Raw genomic sequence first — 17128 nt, 5'->3', positions numbered from 1 at the left:
TGTGCCTGAGTGTGCCCGGGTGTGCCTGAGTGTGCCTGAGTGTGCCGGGGTGTGCCTGAGTGTGCCCGGGTTTGCAGGGGTGTGCCTGAGTGTGCCCGGGTGTGCAGGGGTGTGCCCGGGTGTGCAGGAGTGTACCCGGGTGTGCCTGAGTGTGCCCGGGTGTGCAGGGGTGTGCCCGAGTGTGCCCGGGTGTACAGGGGTGTGCCCGGGTGTGCCTGAGTGTGCCCGGGTGTGCAGGGGTGTGCCCGGGTGTGCATGGGTGTGCCTGAGTGTGCCCAGGTGTGCATGAGTGTGCCCGGGTGTGCAGGGGTGTGCCCGGGTGTGCCTGAGTGTGCCCGGGTGTGCAGGAGTGTGCCCGGGTGTGCCTGAGTGTGCCCGGGTGTGCAGGAGTGTGCCCGGGTGTGCAGGAGTGTGCCCGGGTGTGCCGGAGTGTGCCCGGGTGTGCAGGGGTGTGCCCGGGTGTGCCGGAGTGTGCCCGGGTGTGCCTGAGGGGGCCCGGGTGTGCAGGGGTGTGCCCGTGTGTGCCTGAGTGTGCCTGAGTGTGCCTGGGTGTGCATGAGTGTGCCCGGGTGTGCCTGAGTGTGCCTGGGTGTGCCCGGGTGTGCCTGAGTGTGCCCGAGTGTGCCTGAGTGTGCCCGGGTGTGCATGAGTGTGCCCGAGTGTGCCTGAGTGTGCCCGGGTGTGCCCGGGTGTGCCGGAGTGTGCCCGGGTGTGCCGGAGTGTGCCCGAGTGTGCCTGAGTGTGCCCGGGTGTGCATGAGTGTGCCCGAGTGTGCCTGAGTGTGCCCGGGTGTGCATGAGTGTGCCCGAGTGTGCCTGAGTGTGCCCGGGTGTGCCCGGGTGTGCCGGAGTGTGCCCGGGTGTGCCGGAGTGTGCCCGAGTGTGCCTGAGTGTGCCCGGGTGTGCATGAGTGTGCCCGAGTGTGCAGGGGTGTGCCCGAGTGTGCAGGGGTGTGCCCGGGTGTGCCGGAGTGTGCCCGGGTGTGCCTGAGTGTGCCCGGGTGTGCCTGAGGGGGCCCGGGTGTGCAGGGGTGTGCCCGGGTGTGCAGGGGTGTGCCCGGGTGTGCATGAGTGTGCCCGAGTGTGCCTGAGTGTGCCCGGGTGTGCCCGGGTGTGCATGAGTGTGCCCGGGTGTGCCCGGGTGTGCCCGGGTGTGCCCGGGTGTGCCCGAGTGTGCCTGAGTGTGCCCGGGTGTGCCCGGGTGTGCATGAGTGTGCCCGGGTGTGCCCGGGTGTGCCCGTGTGTGCCTGAGTGTGCCTGAGTGTGCCTGGGTGTGCATGAGTGTTCCCGAGTGTGCCCGGGTGTGCCCGGGTGTGCAGGGGTGTGCCCGGGTGTGCCTGAGTGTGCCCGGGTGTGCAGGGGTGTGCCCGGGTGTGCAAGAGTGTGCCCGGGTGTGCAGGGGTGTGCCCGGGTGTGCAGGAGTGTGCCCGGGTGTGCCGGAGTGTGCCCGGGTGTGCAGGGGTGTGCCCGGGTGTGCCTGAGTGTGCCTGGGTGTGCAGGGGTGTACAGGGGTGTGCCCGGGTGTGCATGAGTGTGCCCGAGTGTGCCTGAGTGTGCCCGGGTGTGCATGAGTGTGCCCGAGTGTGCAGGGGTGTGCCCGAGTGTGCAGGGGTGTGCCCGGGTGTGCCGGAGTGTGCCCGGGTGTGCCTGAGTGTGCCCGGGTGTGCCTGAGGGGGCCCGGGTGTGCAGGGGTGTGCCCGGGTGTGCAGGGGTGTGCCCGGGTGTGCATGAGTGTGCCCGAGTGTGCCTGAGTGTGCCCGGGTGTGCCCGGGTGTGCATGAGTGTGCCCGGGTGTGCCCGGGTGTGCCCGTGTGTGCCTGAGTGTGCCTGGGTGTGCATGAGTGTGCCCGGGTGTGCCTGAGTGTGCCTGGGTGTGCCCGGGTGTGCCTGAGTGTGCCCGAGTGTGCCTGAGTGTGCCCGGGTGTGCAGGGGTGTGCCCGGGTGTGCATGAGTGTGCCCGAGTGTGCCCGGGTGTGCCCGGGTGTGCAGGGGTGTGCCCGGGTGTGCATGAGTGTGCCCGAGTGTGCCTGGGTGTGCAGGGGTGTACAGGGGTGTGCCCGGGTGTGCATGAGTGTGCCCGGGTGTGCATGAGTGTGCCCGAGTGTGCAGGGGTGTGCCCGGGTGTGCCGGAGTGTGCCCGGGTGTGCCTGAGTGTGCCCGGGTGTGCCTGAGTGGGCCCGGGTGTGCAGGGGTGTGCCGGGGTGTGCATGAGTGTGCCCGGGTGTGCAGGGGTGTGCCCGGGTGTGCAGGAGTGTGCCCGGGTGTGCCGGAGTGTGCCCGGGTGTGCAGGGGTGTGCCCGGGTGTGCCGGAGTGTGCCCGGGTGTGCAGGAGTGTGCCCGGGTGTGCCAGAGTGTGCCGGGGTGTGCAGGAGTGTGCCCGGGTGTGCAGGAGTGTGCCCGGGTGTGCCTGAGTGTACAGGGGTGTGCCCGGGTGTGCAGGGGTGTACAGGGGTGTGCCCGGGTGTGCATGAGTGTGCCCGAGTGTGCCTGAGTGTGCCCGGGTGTGCATGAGTGTGCCCGAGTGTGCAGGGGTGTGCCCGAGTGTGCAGGGGTGTGCCCGGGTGTGCCGGAGTGTGCCCGGGTGTGCCTGAGTGTGCCCGGGTGTGCCTGAGGGGGCCCGGGTGTGCAGGGGTGTGCCCGGGTGTGCAGGGGTGTGCCCGGGTGTGCATGAGTGTGCCCGAGTGTGCCTGAGTGTGCCCGGGTGTGCCCGGGTGTGCATGAGTGTGCCCGGGTGTGCCCGGGTGTGCCCGAGTGTGCCTGAGTGTGCCCGGGTGTGCCCGGGTGTGCATGAGTGTGCCCGGGTGTGCCCGGGTGTGCCCGGGTGTGCCCGTGTGTGCCTGAGTGTGCCTGGGTGTGCATGAGTGTGCCCGGGTGTGCCTGAGTGTGCCTGGGTGTGCCCGGGTGTGCCTGAGTGTGCCCGAGTGTGCCTGAGTGTGCCCGGGTGTGCATGAGTGTGCCCGAGTGTGCCCGGGTGTGCCCGGGTGTGCAGGGGTGTGCCCGAGTGTGCCTGGGTGTGCAGGGGTGTACAGGGGTGTGCCCGGGTGTGCATGAGTGTGCCCGGGTGTGCATGAGTGTGCCCGAGTGTGCAGGGGTGTGCCCGGGTGTGCCGGAGTGTGCCCGGGTGTGCCGGAGTGTGCCCGGGTGTGCCTGAGTGGGCCCGGGTGTGCAGGGGTGTGCCCGGGTGTGCATGAGTGTTCCCGAGTGTGCCTGAGTGTGCCCGGGTGTGCATGAGTGTTCCCGAGTGTGCCTGAGTGTGCCCGGGTGTGCCTGAGTGTGCCCGGGTGTGCCTGAGTGTGCCCGGGTGTGCCCGGGTGTGCATGAGTGTGCCCGGGTGTGCCCGGGTGTGCCCGTGTGTGCATGAGTGTGGCCGGGTGTGCCCGAGTGTGCATGAGTGTGTCCGGGTGTGCCTGAGTGTGCCCGTGTGTGCATGAGTGTGCCCGGGTGTGCCTGGGTGTGCCCGGGTGTGCCTGAGTGTGCCCTGGTGTGCATGAGTGTGCCTGAGTGTTCAGGGGTGTGCCCGGGTGTGCCTGAGTGTGCCTGGGTGTGCAGGAGTGTGCCCGGGTGTGCCGGAGTGTGCCCGGGTGTGCCTGGGTGTGCCTGAGTGTGCCTGAGTGTGCCCGGGCGTGCAGGGGTGTGCCCGGGTGTGCAGGAGTGTGCCCAAGTGTGCCCGGGTGTGCATGAGTGTGCCCGGGTGTGCAGGGCCGTGCCCAGGTGTGCATGAGTGTGCCTGAGTGTGCCCGGCTGTGCAGGAGTGTGCCTGAGTGTGCCTGTGTGTGTCCCGGTGTGTAGGAGTGTGCCCGGGTGTTCCTGTTGTCCAGAGGCAGAGCCGTGTGTTGGTGTTCGGGGCCTGTTCCCGTTGCTGTCCAGAGGCAGAGCCGTGTGTTGGTGTTCGGGGCCTGTTCCTGTTGCAGGAATCTGTCTGAGTTTCCTGTTCAATGCCAGCCAGCTCGCTCGTGGTGGGCACTCCATACTCCAGTAGAGGCTCCTGCTCTGTCTGTGCTGCTGCCCCAGTGCAGCCCCGTGACCCTGCCAGATGGGGCTCACACACAGCCCTGGGCTCAGCCCTGTGCTGGGCTGAAGCAGAGGACAGAAGGAGCAGTGTGTGTTTTGGGAACAGGCTGGTGTGGGGGGGCTTCAGCCTGAGGCATGAGTGGGCTTATCTGGGAGGGTGCACTGCTCTCATGTTGTCTTTGTTTAAAGTCACGCTTGTTTTTCCCTGAGGTGTTTCAGTTGTTTTTTATCCCAGCACAGCGGACTGCAGTGCTTTGGGCTGGATGCTGCTGCTGGGTGTGCTCAGGTGCTGCATCCACAGGAGCTACAGGAGAAGGCAGCTGAGCCCAGGCTGTCCCTGCTGTGTTCTCAGGAGCATCTCAGTGCAGTGTCTGCTGCCCCGGATCAGGAGCTGCTGTGTGTGCCACAGAGCAGGATTCCTTTGGCAGCACTGCACGTTTTTTCCTGCAGAAATGGATTGATTTTGTTGCTGGACTGGCAGCATTTCTTTGTACTTGGGTATTGGCTTCCCCTGTGGAGGAGTTTGTGGTTTCTAAGACTCTAATTACTTTAGTGTAATAGTTTTTCCTCTGCTTTTGTAATGACTTTGGTGAGTGCCATCTGCTGTTGTAATACTGCTGGGCAAGTGTGAGCCCGGGGTACACTTCAACCTTCAGGGAAACTAAGACTTTGAAATCCCATTTTCGGCTTTATCTCCAGCCTTTTTGGACTGATGGGAGTGTGTGGACTCACAGGGTCAAAAGGGCAACAGATATTTGGGATGCAAACAGACCCTCCTTACTGCAGGGTCTGTTTGCAGGGGCACAGCCTGCCTGGCCCTGCTGGGAGCCTGCACAGTTTAGGGTGGAGGGAGGGGTTTGTTTCCTCGATGGCTGGCAGGAGCCACATCCTTCCTTCAGCAGCTGCTTGCTGACAAACAGCTTGACCTACATCCTCTGGCTTTGCCTCAGAGACAACAGACAGGGTGGTGTGCTGGGTGTGAGTATGGTCAGTGCTGGGCTGCAGGGGATGGACACAGGGCTGCTGACACAGGGAACTGGCACAGCCTGGGGCAGGGAGCCCTAGGACTGGATTTCTGACAGCCCCAGAGGAGAAATGCCTGTCTGGGTGCTGCAGAACCCTTCTGGGTGCCAGTGCACATCCCTCCATCCCTGCATGTCACAGGGCCTGGCACTGCTTTGTCAGATATAGATCACAGCCTGCACCACACGTTTTTTCCAATATCATTACATCCACCAGACTAGAAGGGCTTTAAAATCCATAACCCTTTATGGATTTTTTTTTGTATTTGTTGTAGGCAGTGCTCTATGAGTTTCCAAATATTTTGTGTAAGGATCTGGGATGCTTTGCAGCCCTTACCCTTCAGCTGTCATTGAATCCCACCAGGATGACTGCCAGGACTTTGTCTTGCTGGTCATCAGAGGTATCAGATCTAGAAAAGAAATGACATCAAAGACCCAGCTTTTTAAAGGGACAGCTTTAGAAACACAGTCCTAGTTTCAGGACCATGTTGCAAAACAATAAAAGGACTGAAAATACAGTGTGATTGGAAGGTCTGCATTTCCAAGGAGATGTGGAAGGCTCACAGAGGGACTCTAATTTGCTGTCACAGCTGCTGCAGGGTGAGGTGAGGGCGGCCTGGTGTGAGTTCTCGGGGTCATGGCACTGCTTTAACCCAGCAAGGCTACTGAGTTTTGCCAGGATTGGTGCAGTGAATCAGAGGCTGGCAGAGCTGGGTGCCTGTCCTGGGGGGCCCTGCCTGCTGTCGTGGGCAGGGCAAGCCTTGGGGCCCCAGGCCTGCAAAGGGGTGTCCTGTTAATTCACATTAATTTGCAAAGCTTGGCAGACTTTGAGAAGTGCACAGTGCTATTCTGAAATAAGACTGGTGTTTCAGGTGATTAACCAAATTCAATTAAGCAATTAATGAGCATGAGACTGACTGAGAGTAAATGAGCTCCTTTTCTCTGTCTACCTGTTGGGTTTTTCAGATTCCTGTTTTTCAGATGGACTCTTTCTTTTCTTAATAAATCCCTTACAGCTCAGGTCTTGGATGTAGAATCAAGAAGTTCTGTGTGTGCAGTGGGACTGGCAGCATTTGTCACCCCATTCCCAAATCCCTCATGGCTGAGGGAGCTCCCTGGATGCCCTGGCAGCCAGCCTGGGCTCTCTGCTGCCCGACCTTTGACTTTCTCACTGGTAATCTGAGGAGTGTGAGGTTCCTTTCAGGACTGTGCAAGCAGTAAAGCAAAGTTTTCAGGGAGTGATTAAGAAGGGAACTTTTTTCAGATAACTGAGCTAATTCATGCTGGATTTCTGCAGCATGGAAAGGAAACATTTAAATGTAAAACTGTCTAAGACAAGATGTGTTTCATTAATGCATCCCAGGAGCCAAAGGCACAGAACAGGCACAGGACCTTTGGCTAGGATTGGTTATGGAAGAGCAATGTTGACTCCTTGCTTATCTCACATGTCACAGAAAATACTGAATTGTTTAGGCTCTCAAACAAGCTGGTGTGGCTGTTTATCCAGTGGTGATATACAATGCTGAGCTTTCAGCCCTCATTTGGGACTCATTTTTTTAAGCTGCTGGTTGTGCTGTGTTCAGCAAGAGATCTTGCACTGGTCTCCTCTTTACTCCAGTCATGTTGAGCAGTTCATCCCAGAAAAGCCATTTTCCTGGAGGGTAACATGTGCTGCCCATGGGGAAGCATCTGATGTTCCTCTTCTGAGAGGGGAGAGCCCAAGGCTGTTGTCCTGCAAGGATGTCCTGTCCAGAGGCACATGGCACCACGTGCTGCTGCAGGGCCTTCATAAACACTGTCTGTGGCAGGGCCAAGCAGCAGGATTTTGGTTGAGGTTCAAAACAAGACAAAGGTGATGGGTCAGAATTTGGTTCATGTTTTATTGTGACCACTCCTATACAGAGTCATTGGTTGGCTTTTGGTGTGAAGTTTGATTTTCACAATGCAGTGCTGAGAGCCTGACTCTTGCTGATGAAGCCTGAAGTCAGGCTGGGCTGCTGAGATGGCATTTGCCTGCTTCAGAAGTTGTTTTTCTCATTTTACTGGGTTCTGGACTTGTTACACAGACAAAATTGGTACAATAAGGAATGTAATGAAACTTTCCTAATAGTTTTTGCTCATGACTCCAGGGATTTTTGGAGAAGTTCCTCTTGTTCCCTGAAATGTGAGTGAGAATAAAATGGGGCTCTGGCCTTTGGCTGTGTCTGGGCTGTGGTTTATGGAGAGGGCTTTCCTGTCTTTCCAGAGGGATGCTGTTCTTCCTTCCAGGGGCTGAGATTCCTGCTTTGGCAGTGGCAGCTGCAGCCTTGCTCTCCTCATTCCTAGGAGAGCACAGCTCTCATCTGCTCCTCAAGCAAAGCCAGCCCTGAGCTGAGCAGAGCCAGTGCAGGAGCCTTCCTGTGCTTCTGCCAAGCTATACAGATGAGCTGCTCAAACATAAAGATGCTGGATCTTGCAGCTGTTAAAGAAAGCTATGGCCTGTCCAGGAGGCTTTCTTGCTCCATTAGGAAATTAGAGACTGTGCTGAGACAGAGCAGCACAGTTATTCCCATAGCTTATTGCTTCAAATTTAACCCTTCATCTCCCTCTCTGCAAAACATGCTCATCAGTGGTGACCTGCAGCACAGGAGCATCAGAGTGCCGAGTAAAGGGCAGTCCAGTGGTCACACAGTTTGAAATTAAGCACAAGATGTTAGTTACTGGTTATTTTAGATGCTACACATGTGTAATATTTTTCATAATCTGTTTTTCCTGCAGGAAAAAACGAAAGTGGTGGAACCCCTGGACTATGAGAACGTGATCCTCCAGCGCAGAGTTCAGATCTACAGCGATCCCCTCCGGGACCTCCTGATATTTCCAATTGAGGATGTGTCTGTGAGTTTGCTCTGGCTCTTTCCCGTGTTGGAGGCTCACTCATCTCCTGTCCTGCTTACATTGGAAAATTTCCACCATTAACCACATGTTAATTTTGGCTGCATTACTGACACATAAAACCAAAATGACCCACTGGTGGCTTAGGCCCACCACATTTATTTAAAGTGAGTGTCAAGCCCTGGAGATGCAGTTTGTGCTGAAAAAGTGTTCTCCTTTTCCTGCAGATCTCAGTCATCGGCCGACAGAGAAGGACTGTCCAGTCAACAGTGCCAGAAGATGCTCTAAAGAAAGCTCAGAGTCTCTTTGTCAAAGAGGTAGGGACAAAGCCTTCAGCCCTTGATGGCCCTTGGACAGGATACTCAGCTGCAGCTCCTGATCTGCAGCATTGCAGCTCCCTTGGCTTCTCGTTTGTGGGCAGCCCTGCCCGATACGCTGCACAGGAGAGTTCTCACAGGTATCTCATGTACAGAGTGTCCTTGCAGTGGGTTTTGGACACAGCCAAGGTGTGTGGCTTTGCACCACCTGCCTGACAAGGGGTTCCACAACCTCCCTGGATCATCTGGAGTGCTGTGGGTTTGTTGTGAAGTGCTCTCTCCAGGACCATTCCCTTCAAGAGCAGCAGAACAAAAAGCAATGGTTGTGTTGAGTTAGATGTGCTGTGTTTCTGAGGACAGAAAACTCTTGCCTTCTGGAAAAGTCTCCTCCCATATCCCTACTCCATTTTTAGAGCCTTGGAGTGATGTAAATCCAAAATCTCTAGCTGTGTGGCAGGCCAGATGCTGTGTGATTTTTGTCTCTGTGCTGAAAAGGTTCCTTATGGAATTCTGCATTGCTACATGAAGGAAGTGAAGCAGCCTTGCCCACACCCTTCCCACTTGTGCTTACCTCACCCTGCAGTGTGTAACCTCTCAGACTGGTGCTGGGCTTTGTTGTGCTTGCTGTAGCTTTCTGAGAGCTGTATTGTTTTCCTTGCAGTGCATTAAAACCTACAGCTCTGACTGGTTTGTGGTGAACTACAAATATGAGGAATACTCAGGAGACTTTCGGATGTTGCCATGGTAAGTGTCGTGCTCCCTTGGAATGCTGATGTGTGATCACAGGATGAGGACAGACTGCAGCCCAGACCCATGGCAGGATAAATTGTGTTGGCAGTGCCTGCACAGGAGCCTCATTGTGCCACTGGGCTGATGTTCCAGTGTGCCTCACACAGGCCAGGCAGATTATCCTTGTGGCCCAGCACAGGGAGGGTGATGTGCTATTGCTGCTGGGGCTGCCAGTGCTGGGGAGTTCTGCTTGGAAAAGCTGGGCTGTGCCAGTGCTGTGCCAGTGCTCCCAGCTCCACAGCCAACTGGGCTTTTCAGACAGGCACATCCATCTCAGATTTCTGCTGGATTGTTATTTCCTGTGTGATGGTGCCTGCTCTGCTCACTGCCCACACTCTGGGCATGTCTGGACCCCTGTCCAGGCTGCTCACATGCTGGAAGCTTGTTAAATGCTTTTTCTTCTTAATTGGATGTAGTGGGTGTGTTCTGAGGGTCTCGAGGGGATGTGAAGCAGCAATGGAGTCATACTGCTCATCAAATAATGTTAACATTTTTGAATAATCTTGTAGTCTGATCTTGCTTCTTTTTTGATAAAGATGGAAGATAAACCAGAGTGCTCTCTCTTTGTTCCATAAAAGCCAGTCAGCAAAAACTCTGCAGAATCAAGAGCTAACAAGAGAAAGCTAATTACAGACTGCTTGTGCCTAATTTCCATGAAATGCACTCAGAACTTAGCTTTCCCCAGCTGCAAGGAGCTGTAGGTCTCTTGCAATTTATCTTCTGTGCTCTGTAGCCTGCACTTTTGGCTGCTGCTTCTGGATCCAGCATCAGCTGCTGGCTCATACAACCCTCATGTTCCATTCATTAAACATGAAAATGTGTTGTGATTTCAGCAAATCCTTTAGGCCAGACAAGATTCCAAGCCATGTGTTTGAAATTGATGAAGACTTTGAAAAGGATGAGGTAAGAAGAAGGTTGGTTTTTTGTTTTTTGTTTTTTTTTTAATGTATTCCTGTTAAAAAAGCAGGAATACATTAAAAAGTTAATTTCACAAGGCAAAGCCAGAATTCAGTTCTTAGGAATGGTTTTCTGGTGAGTTGCTTTCTGCTGTGAAAATGGGATCAAAAGTGAGGCAGTGATTTATTTCAAAGTATGACATGATAATCTCTTGGAGCCAGGGGTCTCCTAAGTTATCTGGATGATTAGTCATATTTCTCGTGGTTTTTTTCCCTTGAAACAGAGCATCACAGGAAGAGGAAAAAAAGGAGGCCAAGTAGTCACTAAGGAAAACTCCTCATGTCCAGAACTAAAACTGGGCAGTCTGTTTTTCAACTACACTGTGATTCTGGGGTTCTCCTCTTAGAAAGTTTTGTGGTTTACCACATAATCAGCAGCAATTTTTCAGCAGTCACTTTGACCCACCCTGCTGACAGTGTGTCAGTCCTGCTCTGCCCATCCTGTGCCAGTGCTGGGAGGTGTTTGCACCTCTGGAAGGGGCATCTTGTGCTCAGCTGGCATCAGGGAGGATTGGCAGCCCTGGAGCTCCTCTGGGGGGTGGGCTGGGGCTCTGCCAGTAGGGACATCTCAGACCTGCTGGTTGTTTTGGATGGTGCAGATGCCATGTTTCCTGCCCATGAATATCACATGTGCTACAGAAGGGATGGGCAGTGTTTTTCTATTTCAAGTACCACGTGGAGATTAATCCATGCACGTGGTATTAGGAAGTTTTTGTTTACAGAGGGAAGGGTTTAGCCCCGCTGTTTAAAATTCCCATGGCACAAATATGTTGCTGCTGAGAAATTACAGAGGAAAAGGGAACTTAGTTGCAGAGCTGAAGATTTGGAGGGGCTGTTTCATGCACATTTCTCAAATTACTGGGATGTGTCCCAGCACACCTCAGATCTGGACTGCATTAGCTTCTTTGTAAATGGAAATGTTTTGTCAAGTTTCGCCTTAATCTTTTTTTAGCTATGTTGTTAATTTGCATTACATCAGTAACTTGAGGTGCTGCCTCTTAAAAAATGTCTGCTCTGGGCTGGAGACAGTGCTATGCACTGTTATCAGCATGCCTCCAAAAAAGCAAAAGGACAGAAATACTCTATCAAAATGTGGAGACCTTTCTTCTTCTGGCCAGTGTCCCAAATCCTCAAACAAGAGAAGTTACTGAGGTTTGTTGTGGAAGAGCATTGCAAGTGCTTTCACAGATGTTTTGAGGTTTGTATCTTTTGGCATGGCTGTATCTAAAGGATTCTGTTACAGTTTCCCGACAGAGCATTTGCATTAGAATTGTGTAATGGAAATTCAAGTAAAAGAAATCTCTTGATGAAAAAAGGTGAACCACTATAAAGGAGAGACCATAGGTTGTTTTACCCAGGGAAATAAAGCATCAGAAAATTTACTCTGGCAGTTGGACATGAAAAGAGTGCAGCCCTGCCCCTTTGGATGCAGCAGGCTCTGTAAAGCAGCTCCTTCATGGCTCAGCAGGGCAGGCTGGGGCTGCCTCTGCTGCTGAGTCACTGGGAACCCCAGGGTGAGATTTTTTCATCACTTTGGGCTCTCATTTCTCTCCCTGGTGGAGGTCATGGTTAGGTGTGAGTGGAGAGCCATTCTCTCTTTCTGGGACCATGGGACAGGAGCAGGTGGAACCCATCTGGTGTGCCAAAAACAGCCTGGTTGGGTTGAAGCTTTGTGGTTTGGTAAATGTGAAATCAGCCAGTTACATTTCAGTTATTTTACTGGGGTTTGGTGGTTTTTGCTGAAATATAAAATATGAGAATGACAAAAGGATATGACAGGAAAAGTTCAGAGTTCTGCATTTTGCAACTTCCTAAACAGACCATCTTGAAAATTTCCATCTTCCCCAAGTTTTGAAATCCTGCATAAGAGCCTGAGGCCTCATTGCAAAATCACTGTGCAGCTCTATCAGAATAGATGTAATCTTTCTTTTTTAAAAGGTGACTCAGTCTAGCCTGTTTTACCTCTTTATTGGAAAGGAATATCCCTGATATTTTATTTTATTTTATTTTATTTTATTTTATTTTATTTTATTTTATTTTATTTGTGATAGCATTGTATGCATAGCTGTACCTGTTGCACATACATTCTACATGTCACTGTATTGCTGTAGTTAAATTGATATTGCTCTCCAGGGTGGACAAATCCCTTTGTCCAAGGGGAAATTCCTGTGGGAAACAGTTTATCTGACCTCTTTTCATGGTTGTTTGCTGTCTTTCAGGACTCCTCTTCCCTTTGCTCCCAGAAGGGGGGTGTGATAAAGCAGGGCTGGCTGCACAAAGCAAATGTCAACAGCACCATCACTGTTACCATGAAGGTGAGTTTGGTGCAGTTAGTGATGAATGAGGTGGAGCTCAGGCCACATCTCCAAGGCTCCCAGGAGCACAATGGCTGGATTTGGGTTGGGATGGGCATCTGCCCCTCTTGTATCCATGGTGGGCTGGAAAACCCAGTCTGGCAGCAGTTTCTGACCCTCCCCTCCCCAGCATGTAAGGCTGATGCACGTTGGACCATGACAGGCAAGCTGACCAAAAGGTGAAGCATGTTCTAGTAAAGCAAATTGTTTTCTGGACGAGCAGCTGAGGCCCAGGAGAGGAAACAGTTGCCCTGCAAAGACAGCTTTCTGAATTTACAGTTTCCTTGCTGGTTGGAAACATGTAGAGAGGCCAGCTTTAAAATAAAATGATAAATCTTTGCTTTTAAAGCAGGGGTGATATTACTGCAGAGATGTAGCATTACTGACCTGGAAGCAACAGCTGCCTTGTCTCCTGTTCTCTGCTCTTCATAATCCAGTGTGACATTGCTCAGATTGTGCAGAGATTTTGAGGAGTTCCACCACAGGTTTTTGCTATGGCAATGAGCCTTTCTGCAGTCCCACCATGCAGCTGCCTTGTCACAGCAAAGAGAGAATGTTGGGGAGTTTGTAAGGATATGTTAAAATAATCTCAAAAAGCCTAACTGTTCCAAGGCTTGATTCAATGAGTTATGCTTCCAGGGGAAATGGAATGGGACTGTTCATAGGGCTAATTTTAATTTGAGTTTTAAAATGGGCTTGGAGGTGATAGACAGAAAAGGATTTTCTGATCCTCTGCTTTTCCAAGCAAGCTTAAAGCAACTTTTTTCCCTGGAACTTCTGGAGGTGGTGTCATCTGTGCTCAGTGTAGTCAGTTGGATCTGTTCTAGCCTGAGCTCTGGTGGTGCTGGTCTCAGTGCCCTGCACCTCAGCCCTGCCTTTCAGAGAAGTTACCTGAACTGCACTGGCTTCAGTTCAATTTATAAGATCCAGGGTCTCCGGTGAAGCTCTGGTGTCAAAGTACTGAGGATCAGGAGCTGTTCTCTGAGCTGTGTCTTGGAGCCAGGGGTCTCCTACGTTATCTGGATGATTAATCATATTTCTTATGGCTTTTCCCCTTGAAACAGAGCATCATAGAAGAGGAAAAAAGGGAAGTGAAGTAATTACTAAGGAAAACTCCTCATGTCCAGAACTAAAACTGGGCAGTCTCTTTTTCAACTACACTGTGATTCTGGGTTCTCCTCTTGGAAAGTTTTGTGGTTTACCACATAATCAGCAGCACCTCTAAGGCACATGTGAGGAAGCTGAGGACTTTGGCTGAGGACTTTGGCCACCTTCAGCCTTGCCACCACATGGAGAGGCTGCTGTGGTGTGTCCATCTCATCAGTGCTGGTTCTCTGCTGGGCTGTTGGTGTCTCACACTGTGCTAAGTGTGTGCAGAGTGTGTTCTGTGGAGAGCTGAGCCACAAGCAAACTCTCATTAGGCTGCAGCTGTCACCCTTTATTTCAGAGCACCCTTTCCTGTGCAGGGAACTGCCCTGGTTTGGCTCAGCTCTCCCTCTCTGGTTTGCAATGTGTTGGTGGCCTGTGCTACAGCCACAGCACCAGGACTGTCCTTCTGTCCTTCTCTGCCCAAGTGCACTTCCCCAGGTCTCTAGCCCTCCCTCTGCCATCTCAGTGCTCACCAGCAGCCCCTGTAGCCTGATCAGAGGGGATGTTCCCTCTGCCCACAGGTTTAGAGTATTAATTTCCTCTTCTGACAGTGATTTCTGACAGCAGTGCTTGCACAGGGGGAAGATCACAGGAAAAGTGTTTGCTGTTTGATTGTGCATTTGCTTTTGAACAGAGTTCAGCAAATGCAAACTGTTTAGCATGAAATCCCATAACCACAAGGGATATCAACCCTGTAATATCTAGAGAGAGATCTGTCATGGGTTTCTGTGGCATCCACTGCCAGAATTCCTGAGATTGCTTCAGTGAAGTGCTAAATCAGTGTTCAGGCTGGGTTAATGCTTCACATCCTTGGCTTTCCATGTGTCTTTATGCTCTGTTGAACTAAAGGTTTAGTTAAATCTTATAAAACTTAAAGCTCAACAGCCCATGGACCATCTCTACAGCTAATTATCATCCAAATGAGGCCAGAGGTTACTCTCAGAAGGGATGGCTTATGGTTCAGGGCACGAGGCTCCCTCCCAGTTCTCTGCAAGCCAGGGGGTTTACTGAACCTGTGCTGGTGTCAGTAATGATAGAAACAGGAAATTACTTGTAATCTCCCATGTGGGATGAAAAATGCTGTGTTTATTCATAGATCTTCCAGGTAGACAGAACAGTAGAAATCCTTGCAGTGCTGCTTGGCCTGCCTTCCTTCATGATCCTCCTCACACAGATACCCAGCAACAGTGAAATGCACCCTGCTCCCTACAGCATATGGTGCTACCACAATTGCTGCCAAAATGGTCTCCTGAATTATAGTCCAGTAGCTTTAGGCTGGCAAGCATGAAGAAAGGTGTTCAGAGATACTGCAGAGCTTTTTTTTTTCTTCATGAAAATCAGTAGTACAAACACAAGGACAATTCTCCTGAAATTACTGCTTTTTGATGTAAGAATTGGACACTAAGCCAAAGCCAGTTCATGAAAATAAGTTTGTATAAAAAAACCCAAACCCAAAGCCACAAAAAACCCAAGCAGTTGAATGGATTGCATTGTCCCTTGGCTTGCATTTGAGTGCTAGGAATTTCCACCTGTCTGTTCCTAAGTTTTCCAGACAATTGCTTTGTAAGTCTGAGGTCTGTATGAAAAGGCTCTGGAAATACCTGCTTTAGGGTGGGATGGATCTTCAAGTACTGTGCTGATCTGAATTTACTGTGCAGCATTGCTTTGTAAAGATAAATGAGGCTGGAGCCAGCTGAGAGATGAGCTGGAAGCCCTGGGGCATTGCTTTAGATGGGCAAACTTACAATAACAACAAGGGCATTAAGATTAAAGAAGATGATGGAAATCTCTCTTTGTAAAAGCAAACCATATTCAAATGGGTGAATCTGAACACTCCAGGGTCAGCAGTGTTTTGTGTTACAGTCTTTTCTCAATAGCAGGGAGGGCAGCTGTGGAAACCATGGCTGTGGTTTGTGATGTACAGCAGAGTGAATATTTGCCTGAGCAAGAATTTGTGTTTTTGCAGGTATTCAAGAGGAGGTATTTTTACTTGTCACAGCTCACAGATGGCTCCTATATTCTGAATTCTTACAAAGATGAGAAAATTTCAAAAGAATCCAAAGGCTGCATTTTCTTGGATGCTTGCAATGATGTGGTTCAGGTAGGTGTCCTTTCTGTGGGGCTCTGTATGGATTTATGGATTGCTGGCTCTGAGACAGACAGGCCTGCTCTCTCGAGGTCTGAAGGCATGGAATTGCAGATTAACCCAAAGCTGGTCAGCTGAACTGATCAATAGGCCAGTGAGTAAATCATATTACATTATCTGGGGCACCTTCCTCCTCTAATTGCTGCTTGCTCCAGCTTCTTATTTCTTGAGCTATGTCTTGGTAAGTCCATGCAAGCAGGTAATCCTTGGAATTCAGGACCTACTCAGGGGCCATAAGGTTTTAGGAGCAGGTATTTGTACAGGTCTAATCCTGGATTTGCTCAGCTGTGCTAGAGTGAGGTGCAGCAGTGGATGGCTGCTCTGCCTTCTGCCCTTGCTGTCTCTGCAGAAGCTGCAAGCACTGAGTGTGGTGCAGGGTGGCTTAAATTATCCCAGTGGTTTGCTTCAGCATGGATGAGTCAGAGATGTGAGCTTCCATTTATCTTTCTGAGCACAGTGAAAGCAATAATGCACACACCTCAGTGATCTATGGGAGGTACTTCCCAAGTTGCATCAGATTTGCCTTGGTTTCTGGTTGGAAAATGCTGTTTAAAGGCCAGCACAGCTTCAGAAAGCTGCAATGTACCACTTGCTTTTTAAAGATAGATGCCTCTAAGTGTCCTGGAGTGCAGCATTACTTACCATGTCAGACAAATCCAATTCCTGGTTTCTCTGGGTAAACATTAAAGGTCTGGTGACATCAGAAGGAGCTTGTTCCTGCTCCTTGGTGCAATGTCTGTGCTCCAGTCTGGCTTTCCTTCTCTCAGACTAGCTGGCCATGAACCTGTGCACTGCTCAAGCCACAAAGCCCTCTGTGATTGCAGCCAGATTGCTGTGTCAGGGAGGGTGCCTGCCTTGTATTTTGTGGTGTTTCAGCTCAGGATGCTTTCCCAGAGAGGAGCTGTGTGGCAGGTGCTGTGTTGTTGAGAGAAATGTAACATAAATCTGTTTTTGTTGTTCAGTGTCCCAAGATGCGCCGCTATGCCTTTGAGCTGAAGACAATAGACAAGTACAGCCACTACCTTGCAGCTGAGACTGAGCAGGAGATGGAGGAATGGCTGGTAACTCTGAGGAAGATCATTCAGAGCAATACTGAGAGTTTGGTGCAAGAGAAGAAAGATGCTGTGGAGTCTGTGCAAGGTCAGTTTGTAAACAAACACCTCCCTTCTGCAGAGGATACAGGCAGGATGCCTGGAGAAGTGTATGCTGTACTGAATTTAAAGCAGGAATTGTGGCTGACACACAGTATCATGCAAAGGAGCTTAGTATAACACAGATGATAGTCTGAGGAATAAAAGTGGAGGGAAATGTGACCCTTCTTCTGGAAGGGAAATCCATGGCAAAGTTTCAAGGCTCCTGGAAAATTGGCTCTGTGAAGTTCTGCTTTGGACAGACCTAGCAGACTGTAATAGTACACTTTGATACTGGTAAAGCATGGAAAAATCTTACTCCCAAGGAATGGAAAAGTCTCTGTAAACTGTTTCTGTGCTATTGTTAGCAAATACTGCAGGATGC

General features: G+C 51.7%; 1 protein-coding gene across 2 annotated transcripts in view; it reads left to right on the top strand.

The window, feature by feature from the left end:
• DOCK11 (dedicator of cytokinesis 11) overlaps positions 1-17128 on the top strand; it is an 85506-nt gene that overhangs the window by 15773 nt on the left and 52605 nt on the right. For both annotated transcript variants that reach the window (XM_066559650.1, XM_066559651.1), the window contains exons 2-8: positions 7789-7905; positions 8130-8219; positions 8881-8963; positions 9842-9911; positions 12184-12279; positions 15434-15568; positions 16576-16753. In XM_066559650.1, the coding sequence (XP_066415747.1) occupies positions 7789-7905; positions 8130-8219; positions 8881-8963; positions 9842-9911; positions 12184-12279; positions 15434-15568; positions 16576-16753 (769 nt within the window). The remainder of the gene's footprint in view (positions 1-7788; positions 7906-8129; positions 8220-8880; positions 8964-9841; positions 9912-12183; positions 12280-15433; positions 15569-16575; positions 16754-17128) is intronic.

The sequence above is a fragment of the Molothrus aeneus genome, chromosome 14, assembly GCF_037042795.1.
Source record: "Molothrus aeneus isolate 106 chromosome 14, BPBGC_Maene_1.0, whole genome shotgun sequence".
Taxonomy (NCBI): Eukaryota; Metazoa; Chordata; class Aves; order Passeriformes; family Icteridae; genus Molothrus; species Molothrus aeneus.
Note: the sequence above shows the minus strand (reverse complement) of the source record. Positions and strands in the feature narration are given on the sequence as shown.